Source organism: Pundamilia nyererei, unplaced genomic scaffold (assembly GCF_000239375.1).
Source record: "Pundamilia nyererei isolate P.nyererei 1_Seehausen unplaced genomic scaffold, PunNye1.0 scaffold00370, whole genome shotgun sequence".
Taxonomy (NCBI): Eukaryota; Metazoa; Chordata; class Actinopteri; order Cichliformes; family Cichlidae; genus Pundamilia; species Pundamilia nyererei.
The window spans coordinates 19,934-36,959 of NW_005187771.1; the positions used below are offsets into that span (position 1 = coordinate 19,934).

Consider the following 17,026-nt stretch of genomic DNA (forward strand, 5'->3'; position numbering starts at 1 on the left):
ATTTCACTGTAATTGTTGCTAACTTTGAGCCCCGCGTGAAAACTTTCTGCCCTCCCCCTTTTGCACTCCCTCCCTCCGTCCTTCTTCCTCAGCCAATCCATCCGTTCCTCGTTGATGTTACAGCGGTGATGGAGAAGCAGAGTTACCGCCACCGGCGCCGCTAACCTCCGTAACAACACAGACAGCAGGACGAAGAAAACGAGAGGGATAACGGATACACGGAGCGGAAGGAGAAGGATGGAAACCGTGGAGCAGCTCGTCTCCTTCCACCACATTCAGGTCCAGTTGAGCGGGGGCGCGCCTTGGGGGTTCACGTTGAAAGGAGGGCTAGAGCACGGGGAGCCGCTCATCATCACCAAAGTGAGTGACCATAACAACTGACAGCGTATATACGTGTGTTTGTGTGTGAAAACTCCCTGTTTGGACGGGCTGAAAGTATGTGTAAAGTCGCTTATGCTGCACTGTGTTAAATGCACGTTGCGTTCTGTAAAGTTTTCTGCACAGATTTAGACCCTTGGCTTGTTACTCGTATGCCACTGCACTCTCATTGGATGTAGGAATTGGATTTCATAAGGATGTGGCTGTTGCAACAGGCCTGACCCAACAGAGCTGCGGTTGTGGTGCTTATTGTCGCAGGTCTGTGTAGCTGCTCCCTGGGTTGCTGGTTTGAACTTTCCACTGAAGTGATTATGCACAGCTTAGTTTAAAGTCCTGCTCTTTTTGTGAAGGAAAAAAAACATGTGATTCTCCAAGGCTAAAGCAGATATCCGGTGCAGGTTGATGTTTCTCAGCTGTCACTGTCTTTGATTCCCCCCCACCCCAACACACACGCACACACACACAATGTAATGCCACTGTGCTTTCAAACCTGGAGGTTAAAGGTTCCTGCCTGGGGGGATCCTGGATGAAAGGAGACTGTTCATCTTCTTGTTACGTCATTTAATGTGAGGTAAAGACGCCCAAGTGTTGACAGATGTCATACTTTAGATGACTTGGTCTGGGCCATAAATAATCCAGCGTGAGGCTGTTTGTGGGATGTGGGAATCCTTGTAAATGAAAACCTGTGATTCTCTGTGCTCATTGCATGTTCCTCACATGGTTTCTAAGATGCTTTTACTTGAGTTTGCACTGGTGCGGTGTGATGTTGTGTCCGCACAGATTCAAGAAGGCATCTAAAAGTATTTGGTTGCGTTCCTGCATCCACAACTTGTGATATAGCCTCAGCCTAAATCACAATACTTTAAGGAAGTTTAAGTTTAAGGAAGGTTATTTGTATGTTTTTGCAAACAAACAAAATAAAGGGCATTTTATCTTTTTTAATTTATTGCCTCGCCTGCAGCAGCAGTATGATATACAGTGATCCATCCATCCATCCATCCATCCATCCATCCATCCATCCATCCATCCATCCATCCATCCATCCATCCAAAGTCAGATCGCAGTAGCAGCAGGGTATTCCAGACATCCTTCTACCCAACTAAACTTTCCAGTTGCTCCTGGCAGATCCTAAAACGTTCCCAGGCCTGACAAGCGATATATAATATCTCCAGTGGGTCTACCTCAGGATCTCCTCCCACTTGGGTGTCGCCAGAAAAAGAAAACCTCTAAAAAGGAGGCATCCAGGAGGCATCCTAACCAGCTGGCTCCTTTTTGACACGCCCTCTGGACATCTCTAAGGCTTAGCCCAGCCACCCTATGTGGAGGAAACTTTTCTGCGTTACTCTCTTGGTCAATACTCAGACTTCATGATCCTCGGTTGGGGTTGGAACGAAGACGGCCTTTTGGCTCAGCTCTCTTACTGCTGCGGCAGTCCGCTATGATGTCTGGTTTACTGCTGACACTGCGACAATCCGCCGGTCCACCTTCCCATCCCAAGATGTAGAAAGCTACTCTGTAAGGTTTGTGCACTGAAAGCTAATCAGCTAAGGTTTAATCCATTTGCTTATTCTTACAGAATCTATTACTTTGTGCTGTCAAGTAAGATGAATGAAAATGTGTAATAAATGGTGGCGGGCTGCATCATCGCCGAGAAACGCCACCTTTCTGAAAGAGATGTTCAGCAAGCTAAAGACAGCAGTTTTACCTTCAGGCTTTCAGAAGCTGATGTGACCTCATGCTGCGAGATCAAGTCGCTCGGTGGGGGCAAGGTTTCCTCCCAGCCTCTCGTCTCACAGTTTGATGCCACGGGTGGTGAGCCGGTAGAACCGAGGAGGGCGTCTTTGAATTACTACAAGCAATTATTGCTGTGTGTTCTGCTGGGGCTGGTCCGTGCATAAGTAGGACATGCAACCTCTGCTCCCAGTGCCTCTCGTGCTCTCTCTCTCGGTCTCTTTCCCACTCTGTTGAGAAGTCACAGCAGCAGCAGTGGCAGTGGTGTAAATGTTGGCTGGTGTGCGTCTAGATTGAGCACAGTGGGGGAATGGAAAACCTGGCTCAGTCATCTGGAAACACAGTAACATAGCCCCTGGGAAAATGTGACTGAGACCGCTAAAGAAGATAAAAATCAAAGCTGGGCTCTGTGGCTGTTTTGTGTCCGGTGGCGAGCTGACACTCACACACAGATGGATACACAATAAAATCAGCTCGGAAGGTGAGTGACGGACAGGGAAGTGTGGTGCTGAAATGTGTTTGGAGTGTTTAATGATTAAGTGTTAAGTCCTTGAAGGAAAGGGGAGAAGGACAGGCAGAGCGAAGGTAAAGCTGAGGTGTGTGAAAGGCGTGAGTGTGGAATGTGTTTTAGGGTCAGGGAGGGCCTGCACACAGAGCGTTACGGTGTCTGTGTGGACCACAGATTTAGAGGGATGAGCACTGTGTGAGCCTGTGACTTTCTTTATCTTATCTATTCGCTGTCTACAGATTTCTGTTTTACAAAATAATCTTAAGTCAAGGTCCCATTCCAGCTTTCTAAGACTGATAACAGCCTGTGTTGTGATTGTGCCTCAGTACGAAGCAGCAGGTTACAGGCTGATAAATGAAGCCAATGCCTAAAGACAAAAACTGCAATTCTTCCAGTGGCCACTTGAGGCTGCTTTGAACAGTGTATAAATCGCCATAGACTCCCATGTTAAAATGGAGCAGAGATAAGTAGATTTACAGCGTCACGTGGAAACTGGTTTGATCTTTATTGCTAGTTTCTTCCTTTGGAAGAACTCTGAAGAGGTGATTTGTTCCTTTTGTTAACGCCACTTAGATTTTGTTGAGGCTTAAAAGTTATTGATCACCTTCGCTGAACTCAACGTCGCTGTGGCATTTTAATGAAATTACATTGTTGATACATTGATGACATGGTGCAACTCTGGCAATCTGTTGCACACTTTAGAGTCACACCAACCAGATCCTGAAGCAGGTGGAGAGCTGGGACTCGTGCTGAGCTAAATGCTGGCTCAGTGACGTGTGAAGCGGGCGTCTTATCTGTACAATCAGAGGCTCACTGGAGGAGAACAAGAGTTCAGTTGTAGTAGTCAGCTACAGTCCAGCATGGTGGAGTTGGAGTTCGTCTTTGGGTTGAAGAACTTGGTGGAGAGGCGGCTGATCACTGTTTTGATATATGTTGTCAAAAAGCGAAGCATGGGTGCACCTTCTTTCAGTTTGCTTGCTTTTATGCTGAATGCTGTTGTCCCCACTATCCTCAGCTCCTGCTTGGGGAGGGTTCCCAAGGCGCTCCCAGATCAGATGAGATGGGTAATCCCTCGGGTGTGTGTCGGTTACAACAGTATACCTCTATTTAACAAGCAGTTAATGAAAAACGAGTGAGGCAACAATAGGTCATTAAAGCGTTGTTTGTTTCAGTCAGATCTTCTTACAGGCTTCTAACATTTAAAAAGTTTCCTTTTCTCAGGATTTATGCCTGAAAAGTTTTAATGTGGACACAAGTGTCATTCAGCAGCGTGTCTTTATGGAACAGCCTGGTGCCCTTTTCACAGTGTCTGTGTTTTGAAGAATGTGTGTGTGCTGCAGGAGGGGGAGGGTTGGCTTCTCCAGTCTGAGACAGCAGAGGGATGTAAGCCATTTGGTCAACATTTCACCAGGAGCATAACTAATTACTACTCTCTGTGGGTGTGTGCCTGTGTGAGTGTGTGTCGATTTCCCAGACTGGAATACTATGGTGTCCTTTCAGCCAGTGATCAGCTGTGTGATGACACGGTGAGTTTGAGGTTCTGTTTAAAGTTGGTCGGTCACTCGTGGGCTTTGCTGCTCGCTCAGCCGTTCAGCGACTTGGTCTTTGAGCCTCTTACCAGTGCTTTTCAGCCAGTCGGTCAATCGAGACGTAAACATGCTTTGGTGAAAATAGAGGTGAGGAAAAATGAGTCACGGTGCATCTGGGAAAGCCTAAAGGCGAGTCAAAAGCACTTTATTAGTTTGTTTCTACATCTTCATGTGTTTAATTGGGGCCAGGGCACTGACGGTGATGGTTTCTGGTTATGTTGGTAAGTAAATCAGATTTTTGAGAGCCTATAGCTCAATAAAGGCTTGCATGTTTTGATTTGGATGACATCCAAAGAAGACCTGTTTGTCTCTCTATCTGGAATCAAACTTGCAACCTTTTGCTTGTCAAGTGAATGTGTAAACACCTAGGCTATTGCTATAGCTCAATGAAGTAGAGGGAAATGGTGAAATTAAATAAAATCTCAATAAGTGATAAAATGCCATGTAAAAAGCTCAACATACTCCAGTAAGGAGTGAAAATAGGAACAAAGTAAATAGAGGTATTTTAGTTTGAAGCTGGAAAACGTCCTCCATGCGGTAGGTGAGCTGAATCGGTGTGCCAGAGAGGAAGGGAAAACAAAAACTTAAACAGTTAAAAGCCTTTTCACCACCTCATTATTTTAATCTTTCCACTCGACTTTTAAAATAAATACAAAGCCCATGAAGAAGTCTTAAATTAGCACCTGTTGGCTGCGGACATGATTTAACTTGGCGCGCTTCAATGGTGCACAGAAGAGAGAGTTCAAGAAGGCCCGCCAAGTCTTCGACAAACACACTGGTTATCCATTAAAACGACGTATTTCTGACAATAAAAATCCAACATCAGACACTTTTTCAAACTTTCTAACATGTTGACAGAGCGTCGGTTTATTGCCAAGCTTCGTTTTTCAGGTAGTTTTAAATATTGTTTTTCAAACAAACCACACGTCATAGTTTCCTGAGAAATGTAATAATAAAATTCAGTTAGCGGAGATTAAACTGAATAAAAATGCACAGAACGCATCCAAAGAAGCATGAATTTTATTGTACGAGTGATAGAAACTCCTACTTACAGTCACACAGGTGTGTTTTAGGGTGACGTATCATTAAAAGCCCTACTGGTTGTCAGACCCGTATGTTGTGTGACATTTGTTATGTCCTTTGTAGTTTTGGAAGACTAAGTGATGAGTTCCTTTCATTTTTGTGTTTGACAGAGCAGCTGCCGCGGCGCTGTCAGCTCGCTTTCATGTGTGGTTTTATGATCTACTGCAAGCTCTCTGCTGTTTCTGTCTCTGTGCCTCCTCAACAGGTTTTTTTTAGGCTGCTCTGCGGTGGCTGACCGTGAGACGACGCTCCAACGGGATCGTTGCACATCTAAACGAAATCCATCTTTGGCTTTAAAGATCTTGCTTTGGTCACAGTTTGAGGGGCGGTTTTAAGTTATAGTGGCTAATTGAGTCTTTTTGCATACAGCACGGTAATTGGTTATGCTCAGAATTAAATTTAATGGCTCATGTTTTCAACTCTGCTGAGGTTTTTAGATGGATACCAGTTGCCCACTTTACTGCTGTGCTTTAGATTGTTTTTCCCACCGAAGCTCTTGCACACCCGACATGTTTGCTATCTAAAAGATCTCAGACTGCATTGTGCAATTTAGCATTTTTACAGAATGCCTCCAAATGTTGACCTTATATCAGGTGCTCCATTGCAGACTGTGTAAGTCAGGAGGGGCCAAATACAGCCAGACCAGTGAAACTCTCCTTTCTGTCAGTGCAAAGAAGATTAACTACACATTTAATGCCCGAGAAATCTGAATGTCACAAAAGGAAGGGCAGCAGTTCATCTGTTTTTCTGTGTGATAAAGAAATCTTGCTGGAGAAATAAATCTCTCAGCACGACTCTTTGAGCTTAAATTTTAAGAAACTTGTTTTCTTTGTACAGAAAAATGTTTGTACTGTCTTTCTGAAATTTGACTCTTTTCTTTGAAAAAAACTTCTATAAAAACAGAAATTTCTATAGTAGATAGTGAAGAAACATGAACTTTACCATTATTTAATACTACTATTACTACTAACTAGCTGCTATTTAATTACTTTGGTGTTTACTTCATGAGGAGGATGTTTCAGTTAATTTATAAAGCAAAAAAAGAGCAAAAATTTCAAAAAATTCATTGTTTACTGCCTATCATATACAAATATTTGCTATTTTTTTGAATTCATAGCGTAATCTGCTTAATGTTTTGACTGTTTTTCAGACAAATTTGTCTTAATGAGTCAAACCAGACTGGTTGCAGTTTAAAAAACAAACTCTGCTCAATCAGGTTGAATTTCTTGATAATAAATGGAAGCTTTCTTTTAGCCAACTCAGGGGGGGGGGAAAGGCCTTCAGTTCCTCCAAAAAAACTGAGGGTGTCTTTTACTCAGATGTACAATAGTTGTACCTTTTAATAATAGAATTTGGTCATTATAAAGAACACCTGAAGACCGGATTCAGATCATAGACTAAAAGCTGCTTTCAGCTGCTCCCTTATTCACAAGGGGTCACCACAGTGGGTAGCTCTGCATATTTGATTTGGCAGTGAGTTTTATCCCGGATGCCCTTCCTCACGCAACCCCAAAGGGATTTGTGTCTCCTCCCGAGATCGAACCAAGCTGTGGTCAAAAGAGCAGACATGATGCTTTTCTGTCTCCTGCTGTCGATACGCTCGGTGTAACGCTAGTTTGGAAACTTTTACTGGAACATAATGTGTTGTCACCAAGGCCATTAACATTATTTCACTTCATCTGTCTCTGGTTAGTTCCACACGTGACGTATGCGTGAGGACAAGTAACAGGAGGTGCACTGAGACTGAGAGAAGGAGAATCTAGCCTGAATATAAATACAGTAACAGCAGGACGCAGCAGCGGAGATGCAGGCACATATAAATACACCGTGTGCAAAATTATTATGCAAATTGTGTTGAAGTGTCATAAAGATTAAATAAGTTGTTTTTCAATTAAACCCATGGATGGAATTGTGTCTCGGGACTCTTTGTATCACTGAAAACAATCTCGGACACCTGTGATCATTAGTTGCCAGGTCAGCCCAATTAAAGGAAAAACTACTAAAGAAGGATGTTCCACATTATTAAGCAGACCAGCATTTTCAAGCAACATAGGAAGGGAAAAAGGATCTCTCTGCTGCTGAAAAGAGTGAAATAGTTGAATGCCTTGGACACGTAATGAAAACCTTCAATATTTCACGAAAATTTAAGCATGATCACCATAATGTTAAGAGATCTGTGGCTGAGCCAGAGCACACATGGGTTCGTGCGGATAAAGACACAATGAGGAAGGTTTCTGCCAGACAAATACATCAGATTAAGAGAGCAGCTGCTAAAAGGCCATTACAAAGCAGCAAACACATATTTGAAGCTGCTGGTGCCTCTGGAGCCCTGCGAACATCAAGGTCGGTTGTTTGTGACACCGCCCTCTGGTAGCACTTAACAGCTACAACATGTAGATAATGGTCTACAAAATTGTGTGTAGACCAGGTGTCCCCAATCCCAGTCCACGAGGGCCGGTGTCCCTGCAGGTTTTAGGTGTCCTTGATCCAACACAGCTGATTTAAATGGATAAATTACCTCCTCAACATGTCTTGAACTTCTCCAGAGGCCTGGTAATGAACTAATCATGTGATTCAGGTGTGTTGACCCAGGGTGAGATCTAAAACCTGCAGGACACCGGCCCTCGTGGACTGGGATTGGGGACACCTGGTGTAGACTCGGAAAAGCATAAACGCACAGCCAGGTTTGAGCCATTACAAGTGCTGATTGGAGTGACCCTCCAGCTCCCAGTGAACAAAGATAAAAAAGGACCTGAAGTTGTTGCTTACGCTACGAGAGACTTGTGACTGACATCACTGAAATTGAGGACCTTCAAAGCAACAACCTAACCAGGTTAATTTTGGGAAAACACTAAATAGGAAGGACCTGAGTGAACAGATTAGCAGTTACAAGTCAATAGCCTTGTCCAAATATATTTTACAAGATACAGTTGGTCCCAAATACCTTCGTCGACAAGCCCTCAAAGCACTTAACCACCATCAGGGTCCATCTCACCCTGTCTTCCTCTGTCACACCAACCCTCTGCATGTCCTTCTTCACTACATCCATAAGTTTCTCCGTGGTCTTCCTCTTTTTCACCTGCCTGGCAGCTTCATCTTCAACACCCTTTGTCAAATATATCCACTGACACTTTCTAACTTTGTCTCCAAACTGCTCGACCTGAGCTCTCTCTCTTACATGCTCATTACTGCAAAAAAACGAAAAATTGTAGAAATAGTTTGAAGGAAACGCTCTCGATTAAAATTTTTAAGAACAAATCATGTGAATAAGCAGCTGGCGTAATACATGACCACAGTCTATCACTTGAGGGTGAAGCACGCCAAAACAGAGTAATTCAAATTGCACGTTCAGATTGGTCTGGTGTTCCTTCAGTTGTCAGCCTAGGAAAAGAGTTAAGAGCCTGTACTGTTCTGGGAGCTGTACTCTTGCTTGTTTACGGTCCATTTTTCATTGTGGTCCAGGTGTTGCATAAAGCTGGGTCTCCATTCCCATCACCATCTCCAGTCTCCTCTCAGTCAGCCCGCAAACTCTCGGCCAATCTCCCAGGCCGCGCAACCACCGAAACCAGCAGCGCTGCACTGACCGGCAGCAGGAGGTAGCTTTGGTGCTGTGTTTTCCAACAGCTGAACTCTGACCGAGCTGTTTTTAAGTTGGGCTCCGTCAGAGTAAAATTACGCGGAGCTTTGTGGAGTCTTCACAAACCCAGCGAAGACCATGATATGACTCCTGCAGTGGAGAAAATTTCATTGGGTGTTTCTTTATTTTTATCTGATTATCGCCCTACTGTCTGGTCATGAACTCGTGCCTGTTTTTGCACTAATGCCTCACATTTTTGTGGATCTGGATGACTTTTGAAGTTAATCAGGAGTAATTAACAAAGTTTGGCATTAGCACGGTAGAGTATTTAATCTACTATTTTCACAACAGTTGAAATCATAAGGAAATCTGGGAAGCACTTAACTGATCCAGGATCTAGATTTAATGGCTTTATCACAGGATAAATAAGGATATAAACTGGTAAAACTCCTTTAAATGATCAGTTTTGTCTGCTTAAAATTGTTAATCTAGTGCAGTTGAAGCAGAGCAGGTAATGGCACATTGTTGCAGGGTTTTTGGCGCTTTAAGACCGTCTCATCTTAATCCAAACTGTAAATCAGTACATGTTGGCACAAAGGGGTGAGCCTCCAAAAGAGTTTGATGTTTTTGATTTGTGGCTAAGAGGGATTTTTCTCCTTCTTCTTCTACTGCTGGAAATCAAGCTGCGTTTCTTGTGGGGAGCATTCCAGCACAATGAGTTTCAAAACAGCAAGAATCTGAGATTCCCAGCTGATATCTTTCTTGTTTTGCTTTTTGTTTTGCTGACGACAGAAACAGAAAACTCAGGGATTTTTACAAAGGAATGTTTTGACATTTGGTCAAAGGTATGCAGCCAGCTGTCTTGAGGTTGTAAACAGCTGGTGTGTGTGTGTGTGTGTGTGTGTGTGTGTGTGTGTGTGTGTGTGTGTGTGTGTGTGTGTGTGTGTGTGTGTTTTCCCCCTGCATTCCAGTAAAGGTAGCCTCCAGTAGCAGTCTTCTCAGAGGGGGGTAGATAAAGATGCCATCAGATAGAGATGCTATTGTACCTACTCTGTGTGTGTGTGTGTTGTGTGTGTGTGTGTGTTTTTCCTGTCCACTGCCCTGCTTTGCTAACTGTCCTACCTAACCAAAAACATATGTTGTGCAGTAACAGCGCACAGCAGCACAGTAGAGTGCATTGATGAGAGGGCGGCAGAAAAAATGTGGGAGTATTCATGTTTCCAGCAACTTGTACTGAACTTTACTTTATGAGGGTTTTTTTTCTTTTTTTGTTCATTTATGAAACAAAAGCAGAGCCAAAAAAATCCACGTTTTACTGCCTATCAGATATGAATATTTTTTGTTGGTTTTCAGCTTTTCTTCTTAGTTTTTGGACCATTTTTCAGACAAAACAAAACTGAATTGAGTCAAAACTAGACCATTTTAAAATCAAACTCTTAACATTATGAAAAAATACGCTATAATTAGTGAAAATGAACAACATGTTTTAATTTGACACTGTAACAGTTTTTTCTTGTGATTAGTTGAGTTTCCTACATATAAATGCATGCTTTCAGTAACTTTCCCTGCAATTCTTCCAACATAACATGGCCACTGATGGTGCCATTCCACCAAAGGTACACATGACATGATAACTTAAAAATCAGATTGAGAGAAGGTGAGATAACTTTGGCTCTGTGTAAGCACCTGCACACACAACATGCTAAAGTAAAGCTAGCCAAGAACTCTGAGTGATTTTAAAGCTGAGTGCATTCAGACTCCAGCCCAGCAGCCAGAGCCTGGGCTTCAGCAGTTAACGAAGGCAGAGATCAGCACACAGGCTCTTGAAGAACTGTAGTTTAAGGTTATGTCTGTGTAGGTTCTCTATCATCCAGGTCCCAGTGGTCCTAGGAGCTTGGAAAGGAATCGACTTGACTTAAAGTTTCATAAAGACATTTTCACCTCTCATCCTCTCACAACAGACTGCCACATTTCAAGTGTGTATCTAATGATTAAGGTGCAATAGTAAGGACACAGCATGAGTTCACCTTTCTGTTTCCTCTCTTATTTTCTCATGCAGTTACTTCAGCACTGCATTGCTCGCTCTGATATTACGGGACGAATTCTTGATATTCACTCGAAAGCTCATGCAAGAAACTGGTATAAACACCCCGGTTTTCATGCCTTTTTTCTTTGTAGGTTATCGTGTTTCACAGATGACTTGTAGCCACACTGTGAGGCCTGACCACAGAAAATAATCCAGATGGAGTTAACACATGAAATGTTTGAGATAAACGGTTGGTTGAGGGAAACATGTAGCTTTTGAGTAGGTGAAGTTGTAGACAGCTGTGTGCATGTGTTTGGGCGGGGCTGGAATGCTTCTGTCTCTGATCTGTGGAGCCTTTGGTGGTTTCTTTTAGGCTACGTCTGGAGGCGCACACACACACACACACACACACACACACACACACACACACACACACACACACACACACTTTGTAGCTATGTGAGGATCCGTGCTGACATAATGAAGCCCTTACCTTAAGCATCACAAATAAGTGCCCAACAATAACCTACACCTGAATCATAAAACAGATCCCAACGTAAGGGCCTGCTAATGAGACCAGTGCTCACAAAGATACACGAAGAAAACCCCTGTTTGTGTAGTGAAACTTGCCCTCGAGCAAAATTATATCATTGCAGTTTCGAGGCTGCTGCAATTCTTGTTATTTTTGTCAGGCATTCCCCCTTTTAGCCCCTCACTTGAGGGGCAGGACACACACCCACACACACCTCAGCCATCTTTTCTTAGCTCAGATTACACATGAAATGTTGATATGATGGAAAACAGTTTTTGACAACAATCAGTTGAATTTTAGTTGAATGCCTACAATCATGAGGAAGTCACAGTAACACTCACTCCTCTCCTGTCAGGGCCCTGAGAGCTCAGCGCTCCTCTGTTTGGGGAAAACACATGCAAATAGACGAAGCACAAGCAAATTAGGCTGTTCTCCAGTTGCAGCGCACCCTCAGGGTGATTGCAGTCTTTATCGCTTACCTACAGCAGTCTCATTTTAGTGACTTTGTTCTTGTTTAGGATGCTCAGAGAAATAAAAACAAAATTTTTAAAGTGTGCTCTGTTATCAGAGTTCAGTCATAAAATCATAATGCAGAGCCCGGAGTTAAGCTGACTGTGCTGAGATTCAGCATCAGAGCTGAGACTGAGGTTGAAGCAAACAGAAACAAGTCACATGCTCACAGTGCACGCAAATGTGTTTCCTTGGCATCTGGATCCCACAGAAGAAGACAGAGCAGTGCTGTTGGTGAAAGAGAGAGACATAGGTCATGTCCAGATTCATGGGCTGCATCCTCCTGAGGACGTATATGTAGACCGATTACGTCACAGCGACGCGCCGAAGGCTGTCCAAATTCGTAGACTCCTCCGAATGCAGCCGACAAATGCGTCCTCCTTTTCCCCGAATTTGAAGGATGGGTCGGGTGTGTCCTTCGTGGCCCACCATATCCCAGAATTCATAGCGCGGCCCAGCCAAACTTTTCACACAGCTGAATAAATGTCAAACAGAAAACTGATTAAACAGAAGTGTGAGACGCTCGAGAATTTACGCCAGTGTCCTGTTATATTTTAGATAGCAAGGAGCAGACGACCAAGTTTATTAAACTCCACCGAGACAGCGGTGACGCTAATCAGAAGGCTAGACCGTCCAATTTCACAGCCGTTTACTTCCGGCCTACCCGACCTTCTGAGGACCCGATCCACGTAGGTGGAGAGCTGTCCACCTGCTGCTCGTTCGAATCACTCTATAATGACTCTAAAGTGAGACAATCAAGGATCACCATAACAACGACCTGGCCAATGAGACAGCTGATAGGAAAAACATAAGATGGGAAGGGCTGGGACTAGCTTGTTAGAAGCTCCTGAACTTTGAAATTAAGTGTAAGGATGGTGACATTCTAATTGATTGATTTTTAAAAAAGAAAAAGTAGGTTTGGCATTTGTTTAAAGCAAACTGTGTGTAGAAACACTAATAATAATGTATAATTTAAATTACTGTCAGCACTGAACGAGTGGACAAATATCAGCTGAACACATAGGGGGTAAAGACTAATGTTTACCTGTTTCTTTTTTTTTTTTTTTTTTTCCAGTTTTTTTTTCCAATTTTTTCTTTGGTGTTCTGCTAAAAGATCCACTGTGTCACCCTCAAAGTGGTGATGTCACCATTTACTCCAATGCTGCAGTCTGCTTCCGGGCGATAGTGGTCACCACGCAGACAAAACCTCTGCGTCAGCATCAAGTCAAGAAGTCAAAGAAAGTCTCATCTGTTGTGATTTAAAGAGCACAGAGATTCTCTGAGCTTCTGCACTGACATATCCTTAAAAACCAATCATACACACTGAGGTCCAGGACCGGCTGAAACAGCACCAGCAAGCGGATATGATTTCTGGTATGTACTGCTGTTTAGGAAGGCAACAGCAGTAGGTGTATTGGCTTCACTGTGTACTGGTTAGTACATTCGTTGAACAAGCAAAAGTTTGATTCAGTTTGGAGACATAAATCAGTCAGGAAGGGCGTCTAGCATCAAACGAAACTGCCAAATCAAACATGTGGTGCTATCCTCTGTGACGATCCCCTGCGAATAAGCGACCAGACGAAAGGGGTTTGTCACACAGACAACATTAGTTATTTTAACAGTTGGAGCTTCCCATGTCCCAAAATATAACATGTAATATTCTGCATGCAATCATCAGGTTTTTGTTTTTGTTTTTTTAAAGCAAGTTTTGGCAAGCCAGTTTTTAGCTCCTCCAGTGTTGGCAACTTGAGGCCCACTTATTATTATTATTGGTTTTTTTTCAGTAACATGGGTTAACCCTGGAGAACCCATGGGGTCAAATTTGACCCCATGGGTTCCCTAGTAAACCAATGGGGCCGGATCTGACCCCTTGGGTTCTCCAGGGTTAAAATATGTTTATTTTAGGAAACATGACCTGAAATTAAAAGCTGGAGATATTAGTGACACCATTAGCTTATTCTAGCCATTCATTACTGCAAACTGAACCCTTGTAAATGTTGCTACTTTAAATGGACAAAACAGGATATTTATAGTGACGAGTTGCATTTGATTATCTTTTAACAAAATCTGATTAACTAACCTATTTACTAAACTAATCTGATTTTTAGTTTATTTTAGGCTTCAGTAAAAAAAAACCTCCACTGTAAAAACATGTTTTATGATAGTTATGGTGATTTCCCTTCCTAACCCTGGTGGCATGTTAACAGATCCAGCAGTTAACTGGCTTTTAACAGTAAAAAAATGATTAAAAAAATTAAACTTAAACGACTCGTACTTCTGGCGCTGACACACAAAACTCTGATGGATTTGTTCATTAGTTGATTAGTTGCTTTCTGTTATAGTCATTGTGGACAAACCAAGACACTGAAAGTGATGAGAGATATTTTCTGATCTTCAATAGACCAAACACTTGATTGACAAATGAGTGAAACAATGGTCACATTAATGGACAGCTGCTTTCTGATCGCAGTCCCAGTTCTTTCTGGTTGCGGTCCCAGTTTACCTCATTTCACAGTTTATTGAAGTGGATTGCCTTGATTACCGCGTTCCTTTAATCCCACCTTGTTCTTGGCTTTCGGCTCCTTTCTATAACATTTTCCACCGACCGCAGCGCAGCTATTTTCCTCAACTCTTAGAAGCAGTTTCCGAGCTATTATGTCGGATTAAGAAGGGCTGTTACAGGAATAATTTGTGTGCGTTTCTCTGCGTCTGTGTTTATATGTTTACAGTTTATTGCAGCGTAGCCATGCCCCAAACCGAAGAATGTACCCCACACACAAATTCCACCACGCAATGCGGTCCATACTTGTAGCTAGCCCGGCGAGGCGACTCCAGTTTGAGGTCTAAAATGACACAAAACTCTCTTTGTGCGATTGCTCCTCATCGCCGTCCCTCCTGTCTCTCATCGGCGACGTCTGAAGGAAAAGTCCTTTCATCCCTTCGTCTTGCTCCTTCATCCTTGTCAGGCAACGTGGGTTACTTAGAGGGATGTTAAGTGGGATTTCTCCCCTCATGTTCTATCTTCATTGGAAATGGGATGAGTGGAGCTTCTGAGCAGGGAACCAAAGTCTGTGGGTGCAGGGAGGAGGGCGACAGTGGGTGTGTTGCATTCCTCTAGGTTAGGATTTATGAGGAGTTTTGCCCAGATTGTTTATTCATCTGCTGGGTTTCAGTTGGAGTTTGGTTTCTGAAAGCTGATTAAAGCTGCTGATAATCAATATTCGCTGTCACTGTGCCCAAACAGACAAATGAGAGGGATTGTGGTGTCTCAAGTCTATCTTTCACATTAAAAACAAAAATGCCTCAGACAACATTTGGACCATTGTGGGAGACAAACTAAATACTGAAACAACTCCTACTGACACTAAAGCTACAGCTGTGGTAAATTTAATGACTAAAATAACCAAAACTAGAAAATAGTGCAGGTTCTGTTGTTGTTGTAGTGGGAAAAAGTGGTTTTTGAATGTTAATTAAATCAACCAGTCATATAAATACATTTTTTAGAGGAAAAGATGAAAGACTACACTAGACTGCATCTTAAATTATGTAGTGGTGTAAAAACAACCTTACACAACTGTGAAAAATCTCCATCTAATGTCTCTTTTTGTGTGACAGATGGTGCAAACGCCCCAAATTTAAATTATTCCTTTTGGGAACTTGTCTTGAAAAGGGAGTTATTTGCTGATTAACTCATTGCAACTCTAGATAAAATTTAAACTTAGCTAACTGCCTCCATGAGCCTCAAAGAGCAGGTTTTAGATGTAGAATTATGAGTTCAGCCATTTCACTTGACAGTAAAGCTTGCACATGTACCAATTGTAAGGTTGGACAGGGATAAGAATGATAAGAAGTGATGTATATGGGAGTGAAATGTAGGAAAGATGGATAAACTGGGACCAGACAGATGCTTAGAAATGTAAGAAGGGAGGAAGATGGTGGATTAAGGAGGATAAAAGGGTGAATGAAGAGTAAAGACAGAGGCAGGATGTGTCATGCCTACAATATGTCAAAAAAGACGTCAGCTAAGAAGAGTTGATTTAAGTGGAAAAAGGGGGAGACCGGGGTCGTCTGCAGTCCCTTTAGCTGTAGGGTGATGAATGGATAACAGACGGATGGAGAGATAATACATCAAAAGATAGAGGTGGAGAAAACTCAGAGGAAGGAGCTGAAGGTTTCAGGTTTCGGGATACACTTTGCTAACTATCTACTTCTATGAGTCATTGAACACATCTCTGGGAAACTCACATAAGGTTTGGTTTGTGTGTCTGAGACAAGAGTTTTTTTTGGACCTCTAATAACGTATAATAACGTAAAATATTTGACTTTAGCACTCAACTCATCTTTCAGCCACAGCAGCTGTACTTGATATTTTGGATAAGCTGAGGATTAACTGTTATTTATAATTGCAACATCCCCAGCTTGCAACATTTGAATGTAAAATGTGTACTCAAAAAGAAAGTTAGAAGCCACATTTGGTTAAGGCCTTGGTCACACGGGCCTAGAGACCTGTAGGCAACCATCTGGCAACCACCAGTTGCCAGGGAAACATGTATTCCCTAACCTGTTGCGAGTGGTTGCTGGAGGTTGTTCAGTTACTGGCTGTCAGAGTGAAATCTATCGCTTAAATTCACAGAGTCCTAGAGATTGGTTAGTTGCCTCCTGGTAACCACCTGCAAAGTGTTTATTCCCACTGGTGGAGGTTGTTAGCGATTGCTAGCATGAAGTTATCACTAAAGGATATACAGAGCTGAACTGAAAACCTTCTTGTGATTGCTTTGGTCAGTTTACTGTGGTTGGCAGTAGTTTGCATTGAAGATGCTTACCTGTCAGTAAACACAAAGTACCTGTGAAGTGTGGCACCAGAAGTGAAGAACTGATCTTCAAAGTGGGCCATGTGCCTGGTGGGCTGTGGAGGTACTGCAGGTGGGCAGCAGAAATATTCTTTAACTGCTGGTAACAGTAGGTGCTTAGTTTGTGATATTGCTCATTATTCTGACCTAATATTAAAAAAATTAAAAAATTAAAATTAAAAATTGTATCCCATGGCAGGTGGGTCACACAACACTTGCATATTCAAGGATGGCATCACTTT

The 17,026-nt window shown here is 42.7% G+C and overlaps 1 protein-coding gene across 1 annotated transcript in view; it reads left to right on the plus strand.

Moving 5' to 3' along the window:
- Positions 1-6: 6 nt before the first annotated feature.
- shroom4 (shroom family member 4) overlaps positions 7-17,026 on the plus strand; it is a 97,345-nt gene continuing 80,325 nt past the window's right edge. Inside the window, exon 1 of the mRNA XM_005752656.1 lies at positions 7-360. Coding sequence (XP_005752713.1) covers positions 238-360 — 123 coding nt within the window. The 5' untranslated portion in view covers positions 7-237. The remainder of the gene's footprint in view (positions 361-17,026) is intronic.